General features: G+C 53.7%; 1 protein-coding gene across 1 annotated transcript; it reads left to right on the top strand.

Moving 5' to 3' along the window:
* Window positions 1-1,857: 1,857 nt before the first annotated feature.
* On the top strand, window positions 1,858-17,054 carry LOC137373557 (uncharacterized). Its single transcript, XM_068038493.1, has 5 exons — window positions 1,858-1,944; window positions 4,693-4,790; window positions 6,357-6,538; window positions 6,865-7,736; window positions 13,918-17,054. Exons 3-5 carry the CDS (start codon window positions 6,366-6,368, stop codon window positions 16,440-16,442), a joined length of 3,570 nt encoding a protein of 1,189 aa, XP_067894594.1. The 5' UTR covers window positions 1,858-1,944; window positions 4,693-4,790; window positions 6,357-6,365; the 3' UTR covers window positions 16,443-17,054.
* Window positions 17,055-19,224: the final 2,170 nt, after the last annotated feature.

The raw sequence follows: 19,224 nt of genomic DNA, 5'->3' as shown, positions 1-19,224 counted from the left end.
AAGTTGAATTCCATTTGCCACTTTTCTGCCCATCTGACCAGACCATCAATATCTTCCTGCAGCCACAGCTATCCTCCTCGCTATCTACCACACGGCCAATCTTTGTGTCGTCTACAAACTTCTTGATCATGCCCCCACATTTACGTCCAAATCGTTAATATATACCACAAAAAGCAGGGGACCCAGTACTGAGCCTGGTGGAACGCCACTGGAAACAGCTCTCCAGTTGCTAAAACACCCGTCAACAATCACCATTTGTTTCCTGCCACTGAGCCAATTTTGTGTATACCTTTCAGCAATTCCCTGGATCCCATGGGCTTTTTTTAACGAGTCTGCCATGTGGGACCTCGTCAAAAGCCTAGCTAAAATCCATGTAGACCACATCAACTGCACTACCCTCATCTATCTTCCTTGTTACTTCTTTAAAAAATCGATCAAGTTGGTCAGACAAGATCTTCCGTTAACAAATCCATGCTGACCATCCTTGATTAATCTGTGCTTTCTAAGTGACAGTTTATCCTGTCTCAGAATAGGTTCCAATAATTTGCCCACTACAAGGTTAGACTGACTGGCCTGCAATTATTCGGTCTATCCTAGCCCTGGAACTCCTGCCCACAAGGGTGGTGGAAGTGGAGACAATCAATGACTTCAAAAGGAAATTGATGGCCAGTTGAAGGAAATAGACTTGCAGGGCTATAAGGATCGAGTGGGGGACTGGGATTGACTAGATAGTTCAATGGAGAGCTGCCATAGACTCGACAGACCAAATGCCCTCCTTCTGTGCCGTAAATGATTCTATGACTCTATGACAGCCCTGTTTAAGTGGCACCCATCCCAATGGAATAACTCCCTCTTTCCCCAGTACTGGTGTCTGTGCACCATGATTTGAAACCCCTTCCCACACCACTCTTTGAGCCTTGCGTTTAATTCTCTAATTTGCTTGACTCTTTGCCAATTGGTGTGTGGCTCAAGTGACAATCCAGAGATGATTACCTTTGAGGTTGTGCATTTTAATTTGGACTCTAGCTCTTCAAACCCTTTCATCAGAACATCATTCCTAGTTCCTACGTGGACCATGATAACTGGATTCTCCCCCTCCCACTCCAAGTTCGTCTCCAGCAGTGGGGAGATGTCTTTAAACCTGGCACTGGGCAGGCAACATAACCTTCGGAACTCCTGGTCGCGGCTACAGAGAACAGTATCTTTCACCCGACTATATTGTCCCCTATCACTACCACATTCTTTGTCACTCCCCCCACTTGAGTGGCTTCCTGCACCACGGTGCTATGGTCAGTTTGCCCATCCTCCCTGCAGTCCTTGTTCTCATCCATACCTATTATCTGTTGGTCAAAGTCATTGGCCAAGGCTCCTCCAGCACTTCATACTGGATCCTCATAGCCGCCTGTCGCACCCTCCTGTCGCACCCTCCTGTCCCTGACCATTGACCAACTCCAAAGTTCTACTTAATTTAAGGGGCGTTACTGCAACCGATGGATGGGCACTTGAGGGAAATAAACTAGCAGGGCCACTGTGATAGAGGGGGTGTGGGACTGACTGGATTGCTCGACATAGAGCCAGCATGGACTTGATGGGCTGAATTCCCTCCATCTGTGCCATCATGAGTCTATGACATAATTATCACTGCACACAAACCCGTGACATCATTATAATTCAGACACGCCCCTTGTGATGTCACGATCTATTGGTACGTCCCTGTGACATCATCATCACTGGGACACGCCCCTTGTGACGTCATGATCCATTAGCGCGCCCCGGTGACATCATTACCGTTGGGACACGCCCCTGTGATATCACCACACGGAGCACGCCCCCATGTGACGTCACTCAGGCCCCGATGACGTCGTGCAGCGAGCGGGTGGGAACTCCTCCTCTGACGTCACAGGGAGGCCCGGTGACCCCGGTGAGGCGGAGGCCGCGGAGCGGGTAAGAGCGGGAAACTCCCCAGAATCCCAACCCCCGCCCGGCGAGAGGCGTAGTGTTTGCCCCCGGCCGGGAGGCCCAGCTCCCGGATCCAGACACTGCTGCAACCCCGGGAAGAGCGGCGGCCGGAGACCCGCGTCCACCACATAAACTCCGGGCCGCAGCCCCGTATCCTGCTGCCCGGAGAGGGGAGAGGGTCTCCGTGTCCGGGGGATGGGGGAGATTGGGGTCTCTGTGCCTGGGGAGGATGAGGGCGGAAACACTGTGCCGGTGGAAGGGGTGGGTCTCTGTGCCTGGGAAGATGGGGGGGGGGGGTCTCTGTGCCTGGGAAGATGGGGGGGGGGGGGTCTCTGTGCCTGGGGAGGAGGGGGGGGGTCTCTGTGCCTGGGAAGATGGGGGGGGGGGGGGGTCTCTGTGCCTGGGAAGATGGGGGGGGGTCTCTGTGCCTGGGAAGATGGGGGGGGGGGTCTCTGTGCCTGGGAAGATGGGGGGGGGGTCTCTGTGCCTGGGAAGATGGGGGGGGGGTCTCTGTGCCTGGGAAGATTGGGGGGGGGGGTCTGTGCCTGGGGAGGAGGGGGGGGGTCTCTGTGCCTGGGAAGATGGGGGGGGGTCTCTGTGCCTGGGAAGATTGGGGGGGGGGGTCTGTGCCTGGGGAGGAGGGGGGGGTCTCTGTGCCTGGGAAGATGGGGGGGGGTCTCTGTGCCTGGGAAGATGGGGGGGGGGTCTCTGTGCCTGGGGAGGAGGGGGGGGTCTCTGTGCCTGGGAAGATGGGGGGGGGTCTCTGTGCCTGGGAAGATGGGGGGGGGGGGGGTCTGTGCCTGGGAAGATGGGGGGGGGGGTCTCTGTGCCTGGGAAGATGGGGGGGGGGTCTCTGTGCCTGGGAAGATGGGGGGGGGGATCTCTGTGCCTGGGAAGATGGGGGGGGGGGTCTCTGTGCCTGGGAAGATGGGGGGGGGGTCTCTGTGCCTGGGGAGGAGGGGGTCTCTGTGCCTGGGAAGATGGGGGGGGGTCTATGTGCCTGGGAAGATGGGGGGGGGGGGGTCTCTGTGCCTGGGAAGATTGGGGGGGGGGGTCTCTGTGCCTGGGGAGGAGGGGGTCTCTGTGCCTGGGAAGATGGGGGGGGGGGTCTATGTGCCTGGGAAGATGGGGGGGGGGTCTCTGTGCCTGGGAAGATTGGGGGGGGGTCTCTGTGCCTGGGAAGATGGGGGGGGGGGTCTCTGTGCCTGGGAAGATGGGGGGGGGGGGTCTCTGTGCCTGGGGAGGAGGGGGTCTCTGTGCCTGGGAAGATGGGGGGGTGGTCTCTGTGCCTGGGAAGATGGGAGAAGGGGGGTTTCCGTGCTTGGGATGATGGGGGGGGGGGGGGGGTCTCTGTGCCTGGGGAGTGGCGGGGGGAAACACTGTGCTGGTGGAGGGGGTGGTCTGTGTGTCTGGGGAGGGGGGGGTGGTCTCTGTGCCTGGGGAAGATGGGAGAGGGGGTCTCTGTGCCTAGGGAGGATGGGGTGGTGGGTGGAAACTGTGCCGGGGGGGTGGAGTGAGGGGAACACTGTGCTGGGGGAGGCAGGGGGTGGTCTCTGTGTCTGGGGGTGGGGGGGGCGGTCTGTGTGTCCAGGGAGGGAGGGGCGGGGGTGTTCTCTTTGGCCTGCTGGATCTGCCCATTTGTTGTGAAATCAATTGAAGGCAAAGAGTGAATGTTGACTGTTTCTGTTCACATTTCCATCAGACCGGCACTGTCAACAACAAGCTGTATTTGTATATCTGATTAACTTGAATTAGAGGAGTGCAGATATCTCAGAGGGTTGTGGGGCCGGAGGTGATTACAGAGATAGGGAGGGGCGAGGCCATGGAGGAGATTACAGAGATAGGGAGGGGCGAGGCCATGGAGGAGATTACAGAGATAGGGAGGGGTGAGGCCATGGAGGAATTTGAAAACAAGGATGAGAATTTTAAAATCAAGAATTTGTTGACTGGGACCCAATATAGGTCAGTGAGCACAGTGGGTGATAGGGGAACAGGACTTGGTGCGAGTTAGGACACAGGCCGCAGAGTTTTGGATGAGCTCAGGTTTACTGAGGGTAGAATGTGGGAGGTCAGCCAGGGGAGCATTGGAATAGTCAAGTCTAGAGTTAACAAAGGCAGAGACGAGGGTTTCAGCAGCAGCTGAGCTGAGATGGGGTGAAGTCGGGCGATGTTCCAGAGGCGGAACTAGGCGGTCTTAGTAAGGCAGGATATGGGGTTGGAAACTCAGCTAAATGGGGCACCGAGGTGGCAAACAGTAAAAAAACAAATTGTAATTGTTTTAATGATGTCAAAAGCGGGTTTGAGACGGGGTCGGGGGGAGAAGGGTTCCTGTGTTGTGTGCAACATTACGTGGTTCAGCCAGTCTCAGGGCCCTGAACCGATGTGTGGTGAGATGATGCGTAATACGCTTTTAATGTGGTTTCTCATCTCTCTCGAAATGGGCCTTGTTCATTTCACCGTGCAGCCTAAAATAACCACAGCAGTAGCTGATGAAGATTGATGCATTGTTGGAGCCAGGGTGCAGTTTACCTGCAAACCTTTTGCGTGTTTCCCTCTAATGCTTTGAAAATGGTTGCCAGGGCCCTGGTGCAGTAGAGAGCCAGTTTGGAGGCTGCTTCAGCATGTGTCTCCTCAGATCACTCAGTGTGAAGGCTTCGCTAATGTCGACTGAGTTCATTGTCTCTTTCTGTTTCCCGGTCTCGGCCGAGCTAATCTCTGTTTGATTTCACAAAGGCTTCTCGTGTCTGAAGTTCTGCAGTTTGTACCAGGCAGTTCTCTGTGCAGGTTAAAGACAGGCGTCTCTCGTTCTGCTCCCAGCCCATCTAGAGACCGTGAGTTCAAATCCCAGTGTGTACAGTTTGAGAATTTTAATTCAGTTTAAGTAATCTGGATATGAGAAAGTGGTTGCACTAAAAGCGACTATGAAGCTGTCGCTTGTAAAAATCCAACTGGTTCATTCATGTCCTTTTCGGGAAGAAAATCTGCCGTCCTTACCCAGTATGGGCCTGTATGTGACTCCAGTCCCACAGCAATGTGGTTAGCTCTTAACTGCTCTCTGCAACCACACAGCTGTATGAAATCCAGGGCATCTAAGGATGGGGCAGTAAAAATTGGCCGTGTTGGCGACGCCACAAGAATGAATTTTTAAAAAAAAAATCCGATTATTAAAAAGTAATTTTGCAATGCTAATTCTCAACCCTTTCCACAGCAGCTCCCACCCCACCAGACCCTGACAGCCTCCCTCCTCCTGTCCCCTGAAGGCACTGACACCCTCTTGTACCTCAGAGAGTGGGGCCACTGACCCTGGCCGGCGTGTGACGCAGCCAGTGGGTCACTCACCACAGGAGTGGCAATACCCAATTTCATTGATTGCTGTCTTGAAGTAGGCTTGAAGAGTAATCCTTTCCTGAAGTAGGCTAAATACAGCAGTTTCAGTTTGTAGATGTGATTGTGTGACCCCATTCCGTATTTCCCCTGTTCATTCTTTTGAATAGAAGAAAGACGAACATTTATATAGCAACTTTCACAACCTCGGGTCAACCCAAAGCGCTTTACAGCCAATGAAGGACTTTTGAAGTCTAGTCACTGCTGTAATGTAGGAATGCGGCGGCCAATTTGTGCACAGCAAGATCCCAGAACCAGCAATGTGATAATGACCAGACAATTTGTTTTTCAAATTTTGGTTGAGGGATAAATATTGGTCCCCTTCTCTTCAAAATATTGGCCATAGGATCTTTTATATACACTTGAGAGAGCAGACAGGACTTCTGCCTGTGCGGCAGTCCCCCGGCACTGCCCCTCCGACGGTGCGGTTCTCCCTTGGCATTGCATTGGGGGTGTCAGCCGAGATGATATGCTCAGATCTGACTCTGAGGCAAGAATGATTCCCACTGAATCATGACTGCCACACAATATAGCCTTGAGTGATTGCTTTTATTTATTTCAACAACAACAACTTGCATTTATATGGCACCTTTAATTCTTCAGAAGTGCCCAGGCACATTCTCTCAGGATATGTGAGCTGCGGGCACTGCCAGGCTTTTATTACCCATCCTTGGTTGTCCGAGGGAAGTTAAAGATTCACCTCAGAGTGTGCGGGATGGGTGTCGCGTGTAGGCCAGACTGCATAAGGGCGCGGCTTCCCTGATCTGTAGGACATTGATGAAGCAGGTGGATATTTTTGACAATCCACCATCCTCCATCGTTATTGCTGACTCTCAAATGATTAAATTTAAATAATTAATTTTGCACGTGGCTGGTTGCTAAGAGTCACTAGGTGATAGTATGTTTATCTGATGTGAATGTTTCCAGTGTTCTTGGAGGGTAGGCTGCTGGGTTTGGCTTATATTTGGGACAAAGTGCTCCAAAGATAACTGCGCCTGTTTTATACCCTGCAGGGCTGCACCATGGACGTGGCCAATCACGGCTTGGTGCTGCTGCAGCAGTTGAATATCCAGCGGGAGTTTGGCTTCCTGTGTGACTGTACAGTCGCTGTTGGGGACATTCACTTCAAAGCCCATCGAGCGGTACTGGCTGCATTCTCCAATTACTTCAAAATGATCTTCATTCATCAGTCGAGGTAAGGGGTATTCGCCCGCATATGCTCTCCCCCACGCTCATTTGACGGGACAGGTGGGGTTTCTTTTAACATATCATCTGAAAGATGGCACCTCCGACAGTGCAGCACTCCCTCAGTACTACCCTGGGAGTGTCAGTCTGGATTTGGTGTTCAAGTCTCTGGAGTGGGATTCGAATCCACAGCCTTCCCTTTCAGAGGTGAGAGAGCCACCCACTGAGCCACGAGTGGCTCCCAAGCCCAGGGCAGTGCGTGGACCTGTTGAATGTCAGTTTACAGAGAAACGCTGTGTGTGTATTTAATGCCTCGGCCTCTGTTTCTTCCGACAGTGACTACATCAAGGTGCAGCCGGCCGACATTCAGCCAGACATCTTCAGCTATCTCCTGCATCTCATGTACACGGGGAAGGGCCCGAAGCAGCCCGTCGATCCCAACCGACTGGAAGAAGGCATCCGCTTCCTGCACGCCTACAATTTAGTCCATGACCCGGGTCACACTGGTCAGGTCTTTGTCCAACATCCCGATGTGCTGCCTCTACAGTCGCCCAACCTCTATGGGATCCAGATATCAGGATCCCAGAAGGTGGCCATGCGGGACGTCCAGCTGCCGGGCGGCCGGAGTGGGTCGTCTAGCCAGGGCTTGGACCCGCTGTGCCAGGTGTCGGTCGGAGTGCCATCCAACATTCCCGAGCACCGCTATGCCCGTGCTCCCGTGATGTCGGCTGGGAACCAGGAGTCAGCAGTGCAGCTGGGCTCGGAGGATTACAGTCCGAACCTGTCAGCGGGGTCTCGGGGCAGCTTCTCGACAGGTCTGCAAGTCCCCGGTCTCAACTTCAAACGGGGCAAGCACCACAAACTCTACTCGTGCCACTACTGCGGCGAGAGGTTCAGTATGAGGAGCAGTCTGCGAGATCACCTGTATTCACACGCCAGCGGCTCACTACCTCACGGAGCTCCCTCGGAGAACAGGGGACTCGGAGATTCCCAAGAGGCCGGCGAGGAGGCAGAGAAACCTGAGGGGCTCCATGCACCAGGCAGCGATCCCCTCCTTCCAGCCCTTGACCAGCAGGACGGCAACAGCCTGGATGAGCAGCCCCCCGTTGGCCTGACGCTGACCATTGATGCCAGCGGCGACACGATCGAGACCAGCGGCAACTTTGGCAGTGCCAAGCGAAGGAAGTTTGCCTGCAGCGTTTGTGGCCGTGAGTTTCTGAAACCTCGATACAGGAGGCGGGTGGGCTATGGGGGTGGGGGAATAAGTATAAAACACCTCTGTTGCTCCCCACCTGGCCCTCAGCCAATCCAGAAGATCCACAGTTCACAGACCCCACAATGCAGCATATCGGGAAGCCCGACAGCCCCTAATCTCTCTGCTCCTCTACCTCTGGCCTCTCCATTTTCTCCATTCCTCCTTGACCTTGACGCTCCCTATCTCTGTGACCTCCTCCAACCCTGGAACTCTAAGATCTCTGCGCGTCTCCAATTCTGGCATCCAACACATGCCCCGATTTCCATTGCTCCACCATTGGCAGCCGTGTGTTCAGCTGCCTGGGCCCCAAGCTCTGGAATTCCCCCCTTAAACCTGTTCACCTCTCTCTCTCTCTCTCTCTCTCCTCCTTTAAGGTGCTCCTTTGGCCAAGATTTTGGTCACCCCTCCTTCAGTGTCAAATATTGTCTGATAGTCCTCATGTGAAATGCCTTGGGATACTTTACTCCATTAAAAGGCGGTATGTAAATGCATCTCTGTCATTGTACTTTCCTGTGGCTCTGATTCAGCAATCTCCTCATCATTCCCGAAAGCCCCCTCTGGTTTCAGGCCTGCCTTGACCCGGCAATTGCCTGTCCCCTTGCCCACCTACCCAGCACTCATGCCCACCCTGCCCCCGCTGCCCAGGCAGCCTCGGGCTCTGTTTGCGCCCTGGGCCCCCTGTCCCACCATCACAGGCTGAGGCTTCTGACACCTCACCCCTGCTCTGTCGGAGCTCCCTCCTTCAAACTCCCACCTCCCTCCTTTAATCTTCCACTTCCCTATTAAATCTGCTTCCGCCCCCCCTTTCAGGCAGTGAATTCCAGATCATAATTCACTGCATCAATCAATTTCTCCTCAACTCTCCTTTTGGTTCTTTTGCCAGATATCTTCAATCTGTGACATCTGATTACCGACCCTTCTGCTACTGGAAGCAGTTTCCCCTTCTTTATTAAAACCCCATCCATCTAATCTCCTGTTAACCTTCTCTGCTCTAAGGAGAACAATCCCAGCTTCTCCAGCTCTCCACTAAGTCCATCATCTCTGGTACCATTCTAGTAAATCTTCCCTTAACCTCTCTGCGTGAAGGGGCTCTTGGAGCTTCAAGCTGAACATGTGGACCAACTGCTACGACTGACTGAGATACGTTCATCACTCTCACCTTGCGTTTGACATAGCTGACTGCCATTCTGCTCCAATGCCTCTTCTTTGATGGGACTTGGCTTGGTGGGACTGAGATTGATTTCTACTGATTTCTCCTCCTCCTCCTCCCCCCTGCACTCTCACTATGGGAGTTTCCAAGGATCCATTCTTGGCACCAGACTTGGGGTCAGCTTCCACATGTACGCTGATCTTTCCCAACTCTGTACTACTTCTGTCACCTCCTAGGCTGCTTATCCGATATCGAGTCTTACAGCTTCCTCCAGCTCAACATTGGGAAGACTGAAGCCATTGTCTTCATTCCCTGCCACAAACTCAGTCCCCTAGCCACCGACTTCATCCCCTCTCCCTGACCACTGTCTGGGACTGAACCAGACTGTTCACAACGTTGGTGTCATGTTTGGCCTCAAGATGACCTTCTGACCTGGTGAGAAAGAGATCTAGGGTTCCCTTTCAGCCTTCACCTGGTTTTACTGTAACGGAGTTTAATTTTTAAACACACCATGTTTTGAGCTCCCCCTTTGGTGAATCCTTGTTCACCGCTTTCCAATTATAAGGCAAAGAAATGAGCACAAACAGGCTTTCAGGTTTTATTAAAACTTAAACTTAAACTCTAATTCGGTTAATGCCTACAGAAACATGACGCGCCCACGCTAGCATGCATATGCGATACACACATGCAGATAGGGACAGAAAAGAGCAGAAGAAAAATAAAGTGGAGAGGTTTGAGGCAATATCTGAAGAACTTCTTGTTACTGTGCTTCGAGTCACTGTAAAGTCCTTTTGTAGGTAGTTCTTTCTGTTAGGTATTTCTTGCTTTTTGTTGGGGCCCAGTATTCTTCTTAAACCTTGTTCACTGTAGGAGACTTTTCTGTCTTGGGGTTCATGGGTCTTCAATGGATTCCAAAGCTGGTGAGAAAGAGATGGGAGCAGACAGGAGAGAGATGTTCTCAATCTAGGAGCTTTCGGTCTTCAAACACTGTTTCTCCAATTTAAAAAGCTCAGTTCAAAACTCTGCAACAGCCAGTTAGTCATGTGACTAAACTGGTCTGACCATGTCCATTCTGTGTATTGGGAGCAGGGACTGGTTCCTTTGTTCCAACACTGTCTGCTAGTATGCAAAAATGTCTTTCCGGCTAAGGGCCTGGCAATTCCTTGTAATAGGCCCTCTTTTCTTCCCAGCAACAATTTGAAGTTTAATGTCCATGTGGTGAAATTAATGTGCCTCATTCTTGGCAGGTGGGAGCCTGCATGACAACATATTCGCACCATCGCTAAGACTGCCAATTTTCACCTCTGTAACATCGGCCAACTCCGCCCCTGCCTCCGCCCATCTGCTGCTGAAACCCTCATCCATCCCTTGTTACCTTGAGACTCTGCTTTTTTGTTCCTCTCTTGGCTGGTCTGTCATCCCGTGTGTCCTCTATGAATTTCAACTTGTCCAAGACTCTTACCGCCATGTCCTAACTCTCACCACGACCCGTTTCCCCCATCGCCCCTGTGCTCACTGACCTACATTGGCTCACAGATCGGCAATGCTTCGATTTTGAAAATTCTCCTCCCTGTTTTCAAATCCCTCCACGGCCTTGCCCTTCCCTATCTCTGTCATCTCCTCCAGCCCTACAACCCTCCGAGATGTCTGCATTCCTCTTAATTCCGGCCTCCTGAGCATCCTTGATTTTAATTGATCCTCCATTGGCGGCCGTGCCTTTAGCTGTCGGGGGCCCCAAGCTCCGAATTTCCTCCCTAAACCTCTCCACCTCTTTCTCCTTCTTTAAGGTGCTCCTTAAAGCCGGCCCTCTTTCTTTCCCTAACATCTCTCTGTGGCTCAGCTGTCATGTTGTGTCTGATAATCACTCCTGTGAAAGCCCTTGGGATGTTTTATTATGTTAAATTATGTAGTATTTAGAGCATAGAAACAGGCCATTCGGCCCAACTGATCCATGCTAGTGTTTATGCTGCACACGCTCCTCTCACCCTACTTCATCTCACAATATCAGCATATCCTCTGCGCCTACCTCCCTCGTGTGTTTATCCAGCTTCCCCTATGCTATACCGTGGGTACAAGAGCACATCAGAGGCTAGGAATCCTGCGGCGAGTAACTCACCACCTGACTCCCCAAAGCCTGTCCACCATCTACAAGGCACAAGTCAGGAGTGTGATGGAATACTCTCCACTTGCCTGGATGGGTGTAGTTCCAACAACACTCAAGATGCTCGACACCATCCAGGACAAAGCAGCCCGCTTGATTGGCACCCCATCTACAAACATTCACTCCCTTCACCACCGCGCACAGTGGCAGCAGTGTGTACCATCTACAAGATGCTCTACAGCAAAACACCAAGACTCCTTAGACAGCACCTTCTAAACGCACGACCTCTACCACCTAGAAGACAAGGGCAGCAAATGCATGGGAACACCACCACCTGCAAGTTCCCCTCCAAGTCACACACCATCCTGACTTGGAACTATATCGCCGTTAATTCACTGTCGCTGGGTCAAAATCCTGGAACTCCCTTCCTAACAGCACTGTGGGTATACCTACCCCACATGGACTGCAGGGGTTCAAGAAGGCAGCTCACCGCCACCTTCTCAAGGGCAATTAGGGATGGGAATAAATGCTGTCCTGGCCAGTGACACCCACATCCCATGAATGAATTAAAAAAAAATTCACAACTACTCCATGTGAAAATGAGTTGCACCTAAGCAAGATTCTATCCAAATTTAACAGAGCCTCTGCTTTTTTGATGGTTTTAACCTGTGTTGCCAATTTTAATCATTTATAAATGTTCACCCCCAGATCCCTTTGCACGTCTACCCCATTTAGACTCTTACTTTCCTTCCCGAGGAATGTCCCTGTCCCCACCCACCCTTACTTCTCCTCTCATTCATCTATTTAAAAGTGCTGCATTACTGCAGGTTAATATGATTTGCACCCTATAGCACACAGTGACCCCTCCCTGTTTGCAGTATTGCGATTTACAATTGAGTAGAGCTTCATTCCTCGTTGACACACAGCTGTCACCGTCTACGCACAAACAATGCAGAAAACACACAAAAAAAACTCTTCATTTCAGCTATTAAGCTCAGCAAACAGAGAGAACTTGCATTTCTGTAGCGCCTTTCACAACCTCGAGATGTGCCAAAGCGTTCACAGCCAATGAATCACTTTGCAAGTGTCGTCACTGTTAAAATGTAGGAAACACAGCAAGGTCCCAGAAACAATATGATGACCAGATAATTTTATGTGAATTTGATTGAGGGATAAATATTGGCCAAGATACCAGGGAGAACTCGCCTGCACTTCTTCGAAATGGTGGTCGTGGTAGATTTATTTCCACCTGAGAGCGCAGACAGGGCCTCAGTTTAATGTCTCATCTGAAAGGTGACACCTCCAAAACTGCGGCCCTCCCTCAGTACTGACCCTCCAACAGTGCAGCACTCGCTCAGTACTGACCCTCCAACAGTGCAGCACTCGCTCAGTACTGACCCTCCAACAGTGCAGCACTCGCTCAGTACTGACCCTCTGACACCTTGACGCTCCCTCTGTACTGACACTGCGGCCCTCTCTCAGTACTGACCCTCCGACAGTACAGTACTTCCTTAGTACTGACCCTCCAACAGTGCAGCACTCTCCTCAGCACAGAACCTCGTATAGTGCAGCACTCCCTCAGTACCGACCTTCCGACAGTGCGGCACTCCCTCAGTACCGATCCTCCGACAGTGCGGCACTCCCTCAGTACCGATCCTCCGACAGTGCGGCACTCCCTCAGTACCGGCCCTCCGACAGTGCGGCACTCCCTCAGTACCGGCCCTCCGACAGTGCGGCACTCCCTCAGTACCGGCCCTCCGACAGTGCGGCACTCCCTCAGTACCGGCCCTCCGACAGTGCGGCACTCCCTCAGTACCGGCCCTCCGACAGTGCGGCACTCCCTGAGTACCGGCCCTCCGACAGTGCGGCACTCCCTCAGTACCGGCCCTCCGACAGTGCGGCACTCCCTCAGTACCGGCCCTCCGACAGTGCGGCACTCCCTGAGTACCGGCCCTCCGACAGTGCGGCACTCCCTCAGTACCGGCCCTCCGACAGTGCGGCACTCCCTGAGTACCGGCCCTCCGACAGTGCGGCACTCCCTCAGTACCGGCCCTCCGACAGTGCGGCACTCCCTCAGTACCGGCCCTCCCACAGTGCGGCACTCCCTCAGTACCGGCCCTCCCACAGTGCGGCACTCCCTCAGTACCGGCCCTCCCACAGTGCGGCACTCCCTCAGTACCGGCCCTCCCACAGTGCGGCACTCCCTCAGTACCGGCCCTCCGACAGTGCGGCCCTCCGACAGTACCGGCCCTCCGACAGTGCGGCACTCCCTCAGTACCGGCCCTCCGACAGTGCGGCACTCCCTCAGTACCGGCCCTCCGACAGTGCGGCACTCCCTCAGTACCGGCCCTCCGACAGTGCGGCACTCCCTCAGTACCGGCCCTCCGACAGTGCGGCACTCCCTCAGTACCGGCCCTCCGACAGTGCGGCACTCCCTCAGTACCGGCCCTCCGGCAGTGCGGCACTCCCTCAGTACTGCAGTAGCAGCGTTAGCCTGGATTAAGGGCTTAAAACTCTGGAGCAGGCTTTGAACTCACAACCTTCTGACTCAGATTGCTAACAACTGAGCCAGGGCTGACAGTTTTGCCTAGTGAACTGGCGGGGCAGGGCAGGCCGGTGGGGATGTGTTTAATCATTTTGATGTAAATTGTTAGAAAGGCAGGAACTTATTTTTAAAACAAGAAAAAGAATCATTTTGTAAGAACAGAAAATGCTAGAAACACTCAGAAGCTTTGCAGAGCGAAACTGTTGACGTATTAGGTCGATGACGTGTAAAAGTTCCCATGGTGTTATTGGAAGAAGAGCACGCGAGTTGTCCCCCTTGTCCTGGGCCCAGTATTTCTCCGTCAGTAATCACCATGCTGTTGTTGTCTCATTCTGTAGATTCTCCTGACACTGAACCCAGCAGCATCTCGCCGTCATCATCATTTCTCCCAGCAGGGGGCGAGGAGGTGTCAGCTGGCAAGCACCAGCAGGGGGCGAACGAGAGCCGGGATGGGCAAATGACGGAGCTGGAGGGTGCGTTCCGTGAGGTCTTTGCACAGTACGACTCCGTGCAGGTACATGCCCACTACAAGTGCCACCGGGTAGGCTGTGAGCGGGTGCAGCCTGATTACAGACGGGGCGACAAGTTTGTTCACAAGTGGCTGTCGGACAGGGACCTGACATACTGCGAGCGGACGGGCGTCTACTGGCTGCTGTACGAGGAGAGCCAGGGCATGTTCTGCTACCTGTGTCGGCGGCACGACACCCAGAACAAGCAGAACAAGACCAAGGTGTTCAACGGCACACCGGCTGTTCGCTACAAGAAGTCTGCGCTGCAGGTCCACGCAGAGTCTCAGCAACACGCGGCAGCGGTACACGCTGAGCTGGCAGGGCGCATGTCAGAACGGGAGATAGCAGAGAAGGAGAAGGAGGAAGGGGCGGCCCTGCACGCCCTTTTCCTGGCTGCCTATTGGCTGGCCCGTGAGGACCTGCCCACCGCCAAGCTGCTGTCGGTGCTGAGGCTGCTGGGAGAGGCGGGGCTGAAGGGGGCCACGCATTTCCGGCGGCCCGACACGCTGCAGGAGGTCTTCCTGTCGCTGGGCCACGTCATCCGGAGTCGGGTGGTGGGCCGGATAAGGCAGGCCAGCTGCTACGGGCTGCTGTCTGACCAGGTGGCGGCCTCGGCAGGGGGTGACCCCGAAGATTCGGCCGCGCTCATGGCCTTCGTCCAGTACGTCGACCCTAGAACGGCCGAGGTGTTGACCAACTTCCTCTTTGTGCAGGCGATGAGGCGCAGGCCAGACTCGGACTTGTCTGAGGAGCTGGCTGGACTGATCAGCCGGACGGTGGCTCAGCTCGACCTACCTATCCAGCGAATGGCCTCGCTGGTGACCGATGGCGGTGAGGTGATGACCGCCGAGCGGGTCGGAGTTGCGGCAAGGCTCCGAGAGCTCAACCCCTCCCTCATTGCCTTCCACTGCCTGTGTCATCGGCTGATGCTGGCTGGCGTCTCAGCCTGTCCTGACTGTCACTACCTGCTCCGGGTCGAGTCCTACCTGGAGCAGCTGTGGGAGCTGCTGGAGAGATCCCCAGGCTTGGCCGAGGCCTACCTCAGCGCGCGGCTGGACAAGGCCATGCCGAGTGGCCGGCTGAGGCAAGCGCTGATGCGCAGACTGCGGCAGGCCTGTCGCTGGCGCCGTCTGTTTTTTGAAGCCTCGGTGGAGGGGGCCTACAATGACTACGCGGCCCTGCTCCGGGCCCTGTCGCGCCTGCAGGACATGGATGCTGCAGCCTCCGGCCTCCTGGACCAGCTGCGGAGCATGCGCTTTGCTGGGGCCCTGTACATCCTGCGGGAGGTCTCACCCATCCTGGCCGGCCTGAGCAAGATCTTCCGCAAGGGAACAGTGAACTTCTTCACCCTGGAACCATCCATCAAGTACACAGTCTACAAACTGAATGAGGCTGCAGGCTCCAGGGAGGCCCTGGCCCGACTCAAAGCCGATCTCCTGCCCACTGGGCGCCTGGCATCTGCTGACCTCCCACTGCCCAGCCTGGAGCAGGAGGCTGAGCTCGGCTCCTTGCTCGATGCCTACGTGACGGCAGTCAAGACCGACCTCCAGCGGAGGTTTGGCGGCTCCCTGTCACTGGTCTCCGCCTTCTCCATCTTCAACCCGCTGCTAGTGCCCTCGCCAGACTCTCCAGACTTTGCTGACTATGGCCAGCCGGAGATCAAGACCCTGGCCGCACACTTCTACCGGGAGGCCGAGGGAGGAGAGGCCAAGGTGAACCAGCTTTTGGGGGAGTGGGGCAAGCTGAAATTCGACCTTCACACCTGGAAGAACAACGTGCCAGACGCGGTGCTGACTGACACCCGTGTGACGGTGACCGAGTGGTGTGTCAGGCGCCTTTTCACACTCAAGAGCGAGCTGCACCGCTCTTGCACCACGTTGCTGCCGCTGGCCGAAGTCTCGCTTTCTATGCCCATCACCAACACCTGGTCCGAGCGGGGCTTCGGGGCACTCAGGAGGATTGAGGCACGGCTCCGCAGAGGCCGATCCTTCGCCTCCAACCCCAGTGCTGACCTGCTCAACAGCCTCATGCACATCAGCGTCAATGGGCCTGATTTTGGCACGTCTGACTGTACCCAGATTGTCCAGGAGGCAGAGCTCTTGTTCCAGCAGCAGAGACGCCGCAGGTTTGGCGGAGGGACAACAGGCGCGGGATCATCGGCGCAGGAGAAGCCACTCCTCGTCTCTGCCAAGCTGGAGGATGCAGCCGAGGCCTGCTACTCCGAGGCCTCAGACGTCTGCATGCAGACTGAGCAGGACCTGGAGCAGCTCCAGCAGGAGCTGGATGAGGCGGTTGGCATCCTGCAGCTTCCCGTTGACAACGACAGCGACTCGGACGACAGCCTCTGTGATTGAAACTAACTGGACCGCTACGAAAGACGTGAGATACACGAGAGTCCGCGACAGAATTCTGCCTTGTAAATAAACAACTGGTGTAACGCACCTCCCCCTGTATGGCTGTGTTACATTGTGGAATAGTCAGAGGGCTCAGTGTGTGTTACAAGGCTGACTGCAGTTTGGGGGAGCGTTCTTAGGACACACCAGCTGTGGGTTATTCCTGAATGTTTGTGTCCAGGAGGGAGGGTTGTACCTTTTTCACTTGTGCTGCGGTCTTCTGACAAACCCTTGTTCCTACTACATAATTATTAATCCATATCATGGGATCTACTTGTTCATGGTGCTATTTATAACACCGACCCCCCCCCCCCACTCCCCCCGTTCTCCATGGATGGTCTGTTATTGCGGGATTTAATGTGCGTGAGAGAGGCCAGGATAGTGTTATCTGACAGCCTGTAGCGGGAGAGATATTTTCCCGACAGATAAGCTCATGCAGCAATGAGCTGTGGTATAGTGGGGTTAACACACGTGCAGCTGCATTAAGCACATGTTTTGAAAATATCTTTAGAACTAAATAGATTTGTTCATCAATTTTTAACTTTGTTTAATACAAGTTTTTTTTTACTGTAGGTGCATTTTAAGTAAAATAAATTAAACAAAATTTTCAGTGTTGCTCCAATTTTTTTAATGAATTTTGTTACAGCGTGCTAATTTGGGGAATGTTCTGTGTAAATGACTAATTATAGATATTTCTGTTTGCACCTTCCTGGCTTTCATTCATTGATGTGTTTTTAGGGATGGAGGCTTTATTTCTCTCCAGCCACCTCCTGAAGTTGCTGACTCTCACTGGGGTACGGGTCCCCATCTCTCCTGAAGGTGCTGACTCTCACTGGGGTACGGGTCCCGTGCTCTCCTGAAGGTGCTGACTCTCACTGGGGTACGGGTCCCCTCCTCTCCTGAAGGTGCTGACTCTCACTGGGGTACAGGTCCGCTCCTCTCCTGAAGGTGCTGACTCTCACTGGGGTACGGGTCCCCTCCTCTCCTGAAGGTGCTGACTCTCACTGGGGTACGGGTCCCCTCCTCTCCTGAAGTTGCTGACTCTCACTGGGGTGCGGGTCCCCTCCTCTCCTGAAGTTGCTGACTCACTGGGGTGCGGGTCCCCTCCTCTCCTGAAGGTGCTGACTCTCACTGGGGTACGGGTTCCCTCCTCTCCTGAAGGTGCTGACTCTCACTGGGGTACGGGTCCCCTCCTCTCCTGAAGGTGCTGACTCTCACTGGGGTATGGGTCCCCTCCTCTCCTGAAGGTGCTGACTCTCACTGGGGTATGGGTCCCCTCCTCTCCTGAAGGTACTGACTCTCACAGGGGTAGGGGTCCCTTCCTCTCCTGAAGGTACTGACTCTCACTGGGGTATGGGTCCCCTCCTCTCCTGAAGGTACTGACTCTCACTGGGGTACGGGTCCCCTCCTCTCCTGAAGGTGCTGACACTCACAGGGGTTGTTAAGCCAGTTACACCAAATTTAATGGTGTGTAACTTTTTCAAGGGTTTTTACAGTGAGACTAACAGTGTTAATGATTACAATGGAGGTTGCAGTCTGAGGGAGCTTTTACAACACTCTCTATGGAGACGTGTGGACTCACTGACAGCAGCTTCTCCATTTCTGTGCAGACTCCTAAAGTGCTGTCAGTCAGTGACAGCAAACGCAGACAGTTTTGTTGTCATTGCCACCATGGAAACTGGGCCACTGTGTATTGGATGAATATTTAACCATAGATCCAAATCTAGTTCCATCCTCACCAATCTACTGCACATGCTTACAAGAGTATGCAGCAAGACCTGGATTTTTTTTTTTATTCATTCATGGGATGTGGGCGTCGCTGGCCAGGCCAGCATTTATTGCCCATCCCTAATTGCCCTTGAGAAGGTGGTGGTGAGCTGCCTTCTTGAACCGCTGCAGTCCATTTGGGGCAGTGTTCAGGCTTGGCCTGCTAATTGGCAAATAACATTCGCACCACACAAGTGCCAGGCAATGACCATCTCCACCAAGAGAGAGTCTAACCATCTCCCCTTGATGTTCAATGGCATTACCATTGCCAAATCTCCCACTGTCAACATCCTGTGGGTTGCCATTGACCAGAAGCTGAACTGGAGTAGCCATATAAATACCGTGGCTGTAAGAGCAGGTCAGAGGTTGGGAATTCTGTGGCGAGTAACTCGCCTCCTGACTCCCCAGAGCTTGTCGACCATCTACAAGGCACAAGTCAAGAGTGTGATGGAATACTCTCCACTTGCCTGGATGGGTGCAGCTCCAACAACACTCAAGAAGCTCGACACCATCCAGAACAAAGCAGCCGCTTGATTTGCATTTGGTGTAGGTACACCTGGAGTGCTGATAGGGAGGGTGTTCCAGCATTTTGGCCCAGTGACAGTTGATGTAATTCCAAGTCAGGATGGTATGTGACTTGGAGGGGAGCTTGCAGGTGGAACTTGCATTTGCTGCCCTTGTCCTTCTAGTTGGTAGAGGTCATGGGTTTGGAAGGTGCTGTCTAAGGAGCCTTGGTGAGTTGCTGCTGCAGTGCATCTTGTAGATGGTACACACTGCTGCCACTGTGCGTCGGTGTGAAGGGAGTGAATGGTGAAGGTGGTGGTTGGGTGCCGATCGAGCGGGATGCTTTGTCCTGTCTGACGTTTCTGTACGTTTACACGTAACCCATTGCTCTACTTACTCCTTCATCTACAATTATATGATTTTATTTGGTCAATACTGCGTTTTGTAACAACTGTTACAAGAAGACATCTCA

The sequence above is a fragment of the Heterodontus francisci genome, chromosome 9 (assembly GCF_036365525.1).
Source record: "Heterodontus francisci isolate sHetFra1 chromosome 9, sHetFra1.hap1, whole genome shotgun sequence".
Lineage (NCBI taxonomy): Eukaryota > Metazoa > Chordata > Chondrichthyes > Heterodontiformes > Heterodontidae > Heterodontus > Heterodontus francisci.
The sequence above is the reverse complement of the archived record's forward strand: the minus strand, read 5'-3'. Positions and strand labels throughout refer to the sequence as shown.

Bases quoted from the DNA above. Each gene is read 5' to 3' on its own strand.
- LOC137373557 (XM_068038493.1), top strand. From the start codon at position 6,366: ATGGACGTGGCCAATCACGGCTTGGTGCTGCTGCAGCAGTTGAATATC. The intron at 6,539-6,864 runs GTAAGGGGTATT...TTCTTCCGACAG, and splicing joins ATCTTCATTCATCAGTCGAG to TGACTACATCAAGGTGCAGC. The intron at 7,737-13,917 runs GTGAGTTTCTGA...CTCATTCTGTAG, and splicing joins TGCCTGCAGCGTTTGTGGCC to ATTCTCCTGACACTGAACCC.